Here is a 5,384-nt window from a genome sequence, read left to right on the forward strand (position 1 = left end):
ATGCAGATAAAATGCGGCGGTAATCAAACGAAGATCGCAATTAACTTGGCCACACCAATATAATCAAGGACATCAGAGCCATGCAAACACTACACGATTCCGACAAAAATTCACAAGCATACTCGTATCAACGTCCTGTCCTGCTCCTGATCATCAAAGCTAGTCAGATTTTTTCACATTTTAGCCACTTGATTTCTTTGCCTTTTTCACGTGACTGTTAAGCAGGTTTGTCCTCCTCTAGAACAGCACAGCGCCAGAATATATGGCGGCCGTTCATGATCTGGCTATGTATAAAATGTCCATTTTTAGGTCGGTTGCTCGTGGAAGCTAGCGCTGCTACTCTGAGCCAACGCTCTGAGAGTACCTGTCGCCGAGGATTTAGGCGCCCTCGAGGCTGGGGTTGGTGTTGATGGTGCACCCCCTCTCCAGCGAAGACCCGTGGCTGGTGCTGATGGCTAAACTGCATCAGCCGCGTAATCCGCATCAGCCGCGTAATCTGCATCAGCCGGTTCCTGTGCATCAGCCGCATAATCTGCATCAGCCGGTTCCTGTGCATCAGCCGCGTAATCTGCTTCAGCCGGTTCATCCGCATCATTCACACAATCTGCATCATTCGGATCCTCTGCATCAGCCACGCAATCCGCATCAGTCGGTTCAGCCGCATCAGCAGGCTGGTCTGCATCATTTGGTGCCTCTGCATCGTCCGGTTTATCTAGAGCCTTCTGCATGCCGGCCTCCACAACTCCTCCAACAACTCCTCCCACAGATGCTTGGGCGGCGTTTTCGGCCAGGCGACCACCGACGCCCAGCGCCCGGCGCCCCTTGGAGGGCTGTCCTTGGGGAGACATGCCTCTGCTGGCCTGAGGGCCCATCGTCATGGTATTCTGCGCAGAGCTGAGGGAGCTCTGGCCAGTCTGGGATTTCACAGATGACTTGTCGCCGTTCTTGCTCTTCTTAGAGGAGGTACGACGGCCCTTATTCCTGCTGGTCTGACCGTTAGACTTGCGTCTGCCCGAGTTCTTTTTTGGATTTCGAGAAGATCGACCTCTCTTGCTCTTTTTAGGCTTACGTGCATTAGACCTGTTGCGCTTCCGTGCGCGGCGAGTAGAGGATGTACGCTGTTTCCTTCTGTTCGCTTTTCTTGACTTCTGACTGCGTCGGCTCTTCGCTTTCCGCCGGGTACGAACTTGCTTCTTCTGACGATAGCTTCTTCTTCTGCTGCTGCTGGTCGATCGGCGACGTGATGACCTTCTGCCATAACGTCTCGCTGCTCTCTTGGGTCTGCGATGCTTGGAAGTGATTCCAAGAAGACCTGAAATAGCATGCGTATGGAGAGAGAGAGAGAGAGAGAGAGAGAGAGAGAGAGAGAGAGAGAGAGAGAGAGAGAGAGAGAGAGAGAGAGAGAGAGAGAGAGGGAGAGAGAGAGAGAGAGAGAGAGAGAGAGAGAGAGAGAGAGAGAGAGAGAGGGAGAGAGAGAGAGAGCGGGGACGTCAACGGGTTAGGCATATACGCGTTTTGTTTTAAGTAACGCCGATTAATTATTTCTAGCCTCTTAGGGATCTATGTTAAACTGGTGAGCATTTAATATCATCTACAAAGTACAGAACGCTATGTCTGTAAGCACATGCAGGATTTGAGCTTGTTGAAAACAGACAGCTGAAGCTGTGGGATTCAATCAGGCATATGTTGCAACCAGGCAACCAGGCAACATGTCTTGAACAGGTATACAATGCAGAATTCAAGCATTAGCTGCTCGCTGTTAGAACTAAGCTATTCAAACTCAGCGCTGCTCGTAGCTGTAACAAGCAGGTAGTTATACTTCTAATGTTGAAGGCGATCGGAGCTTACCGTCGTTGAGTGAGAGTGGCTTTGCCGCAACATGTCCGACGTCCCAGCTCCCAGATTGCGCCAGCGGTTTTGTATCTGCTGCCTTCACTAGATTCGATCCTTCGTCCGCATCTGCCTTTCTCACTTCTGAAAAAAACAAGCACATACACGCATTACATCTCCCACAATTTTACCCTATCTTTATCAATCAAGCGGAAATTTGAAGCCGGGTGGGTGTCAGTGCAAGTCAGGGTTGCATTGACCACTGAGTGTCGTCCTGGGCCTCGATTCATAAAGCGAGTCCGTAACTTACGCCGGTTTTTGGGCTTGTATTGCAAGCGCATGTAAAGCGATAAATTTGTTTCCCCTTCTCCCTTCTGTTCTTGCTTGCAAGAGAAATAAATTCAACGATTCAAACTATCGTCATCGCTTCACATGCACTTGCAATACAAGACCAAAAACCGGCGTAAGTTACGGACTCGCTTTATGAAACGGGGCCCTGGTGTCCATACATACGGGTAACGGCGAGGGAGATGTAGGGAGACATTCTGAGGTCTCTCTCCAATTTGGATAAAAATATGTACAAAGATTTTAACTCATCATAAAAGAATAAGGTCAAAATTAGTTTCTAGAAGTGACCACAAAACAGCGAATATTTGCTCTCTGGGGGAGACGTGTTTCTCACAGCGAGAAAATAAAGTCTGCTCAGCAGACTTTATTTTCTTGAATATGTTTCAACGCAATACTGCAATACTGCAGACAAAACTATCAGCCCGAATGCATATTTTCTCAAATGTTTGCAAATAAAACTCCAGAGCTGATGATGGCGCAATGCCGAAAGCTTCTAAAAAAGTTTGTTTTATTTCGAATTCGGAATTTACTTTTAGATAGAATGAGAGTGACGTTAATTTTCTTACTATTTGACTTTATTTTCTTTCCCACTCTGCTTTAACCCGCGCACCGACGGGGGTCTGCGCCAACTTCGCACCGACGGGGGGGGGGGGGCGGATGACCGCCCCCCCCCTGAGATCTCGAGAACGAAGCAAGATAGCGACAAGCGGTAAACGGCATCGGATACGCACGGACAAGGTCTACAGTTTTTTACTAAGGTCATTTTCAGGTCAGGTCAAAGATGACGTCACAGGGGTCGAAAAAGTCAAAATGGCGGCGCTAGATATGGAGAGAGTTTTTCTCGAATAACTTTCGAATTAGTCAAGATAGGAACAAACTAAGGGCATCATCGTGATCCTCTCGTCAATCCGCATCGAATGATATATATGTTGACCTCGAAAGGTCAAGGTCAAAGGTTGACCTCAGGTTACGTGACCTCGAGGTCATCATGTATATCATTCGATGCGTCTTGACGAGCTGAACACAATGAGACCATCCGCGCGGCTGTATCTTGTTCCTGTACGGAGTTATTGGCAAAAAACCTTTGGTGACCTTTGATGACGTCACATGACCTTACAGCTGCCCAACAGCAAAACAGACCTCAAGGTAGTGAAGGTTGATCGTATATGAAGTCATGTATGGTATATGGGGCCATTCCGACCCGTTTTAGTGGTAAAAACAGGGAGTTGATTTTTCCCCCATTGACTTATAATGGGGAGGTCACGAAATTGACCTGACCTTAGGTCACCGATATCAAAATTCCGAGATAAACAAATTGTAGCTACTAATGACCTAATAACCAGCCCCCACCGGACACGATTTGGTAGCCGAGGTCTGTGACGTCAGCCGGGCGTGAAGTTTTCCCTTCACCATAGGCTTTACACACAAACTTGCCGAAGTTCATGCCAGGATAGCCCGGCCTGAAAGTGCAAAAATGATTAAATTTTGCCCTAATTAGATTCAGTGCTTCATTTTATAACTAAAAACGTCCGTTATTAGGCCTCAATGAAGGTACAAAGTACTCAAAATCGAAATTCAAGAAGATGCTGTCCGAGCACAATCTGGTAACATCACGTGACTTCTTTTCAGCAGATTATTCATAATTTCAGGATATATTCACACGATTGCTGCCTAAAACATCATAAATAATACATTTGCAGCATTTATTACTTCCGTTTAAGTCATAACCTTGTAAAATGCAAAGTGTATCATGGTAGTCACGTGACCAAAGGTATAACAGAGGGTTGGGACAAACACTCAAAGGATTTCGAGTTTATTAATTAAATTATATAATTTTCATGGTGGAATTGAAAGATTGTATTTTTTCCTAATAGCATACAAATTTTTGTATGTAAAATATTTTCCTTACGGGTGAAATTCTCCATATAAGAAATATCCGTGACGTCACCAGGGCTTTACTCAAAACATCGGATCTACCTGTTTATTATAGGTATCTTGCTAATAACATCCTGCGACTTTCAAAGGCCTCCGACATCTACTGTAGCTCTGGCACGGTGACAAAGTTGCAAAAAAGTGACTTGAGGTTGGGTCATTCAAAGTGACCTGGTGACCTGACCTTAAAAGTTAGGAGGTTCAAACTTGCACACCATGTGTAAAATTGATGAGAGAATAGTCGTACCAAATTTCGCGGCGCTTCGTGCCGCGGTTTTCCCGCTATCCGCGAAAAACCTCAGGGGGGGGGGATATCCGCCCCCCCCGTCGGTGCGCGTGTTAACATCATTTAATCATATGGATCGGTAGCGATATTTATTGTCTTCGACTGAACGAAATGACAAAAGACAGCGGACGGCAACCTTTTGAAAACAACTACATAAAAATATAGAAATAAGGAAACAACAAGTAACACTTACCGAAAGAATTGCTCTCTGTCATCACAGGCATCAGGGTGGCCACCAGAGCCACCGCGGCCAGGCACCACACCATGCGCATGGTGGCAGCGTGGGGGCCGTCCCTGACGACGGCGGGTCTGCGCAGGAAACGTCCCTCAGCCGGCGAGCTGTGCCGACCGGCAGGTGGCTGCTCTGACTCGCACGTGCTGTTTTATACGTTACCACTATCATACAGTTTAGCGGGTGGTATTTGCATGTGTGTGTGTGTACTTACTTGGTAGGCTGGCTTAATCCATGATATGAGGTTTATGCGACGCATTAGTGAAGATGTAATTGCACGAGGATGTAGTAAGTGCTGAGCGGTTGGTTTAGTACCTCAAGTTATTCGGAAGATTGTTGATTTCACTCAACGGACACCCCAAGGATGAAACAAAGTTTCGTATTGGTCATCACACACTGCATAGTTCTGGTTCTCATAATTGCTGGTTATTTTCTAAAGTATTTCATTTTTATTCTTAGCTCTATATAATTCTTATTTAGATCAGATTCTTGTTCCAAAAGAAGCACACAAAGTAATGGGCATAATTTTGTGATTGATGTGGGGCCTGGGAAATTATAAATACAACAATTTTCAATGCCGATATGGGATTTGGACATCACCATGAACTTCATTTTGCCAGTTTTTGCGTCACGGAGGAATACCTCCGGATCCTTCCCGCTTGCCCAGAGGGGTCGTTTCTGGTTCCTGGTATCGCCAAAACAACCGGATCAATTTTCAAAAATCAAACAGACCTCGATAGCCCTGCCGGCAATATA

The 5,384-nt window shown here is 46.3% G+C and overlaps 1 protein-coding gene across 1 annotated transcript; it reads right to left on the reverse strand.

The window, feature by feature from the left end:
* Positions 1-308: 308 nt before the first annotated feature.
* LOC122392188 (transcriptional regulator ATRX homolog) lies at positions 309-4,747 on the reverse strand. Its single transcript, XM_043386791.1, has 3 exons — positions 4,590-4,747; positions 1,849-1,974; positions 309-1,312 (listed from the first exon to the last, which is right to left on the reverse strand). Exons 1-3 carry the CDS (start codon positions 4,666-4,668, stop codon positions 456-458), a joined length of 1,062 nt encoding a protein of 353 aa, XP_043242726.1. The 5' UTR covers positions 4,669-4,747; the 3' UTR covers positions 309-455.
* Positions 4,748-5,384: the final 637 nt, after the last annotated feature.

This window comes from Amphibalanus amphitrite, unplaced genomic scaffold, assembly GCF_019059575.1.
Source record: "Amphibalanus amphitrite isolate SeventyFive unplaced genomic scaffold, NRLGWU_Aamphi_draft 000474F_arrow, whole genome shotgun sequence".
Taxonomy (NCBI): Eukaryota; Metazoa; Arthropoda; class Thecostraca; order Balanomorpha; family Balanidae; genus Amphibalanus; species Amphibalanus amphitrite.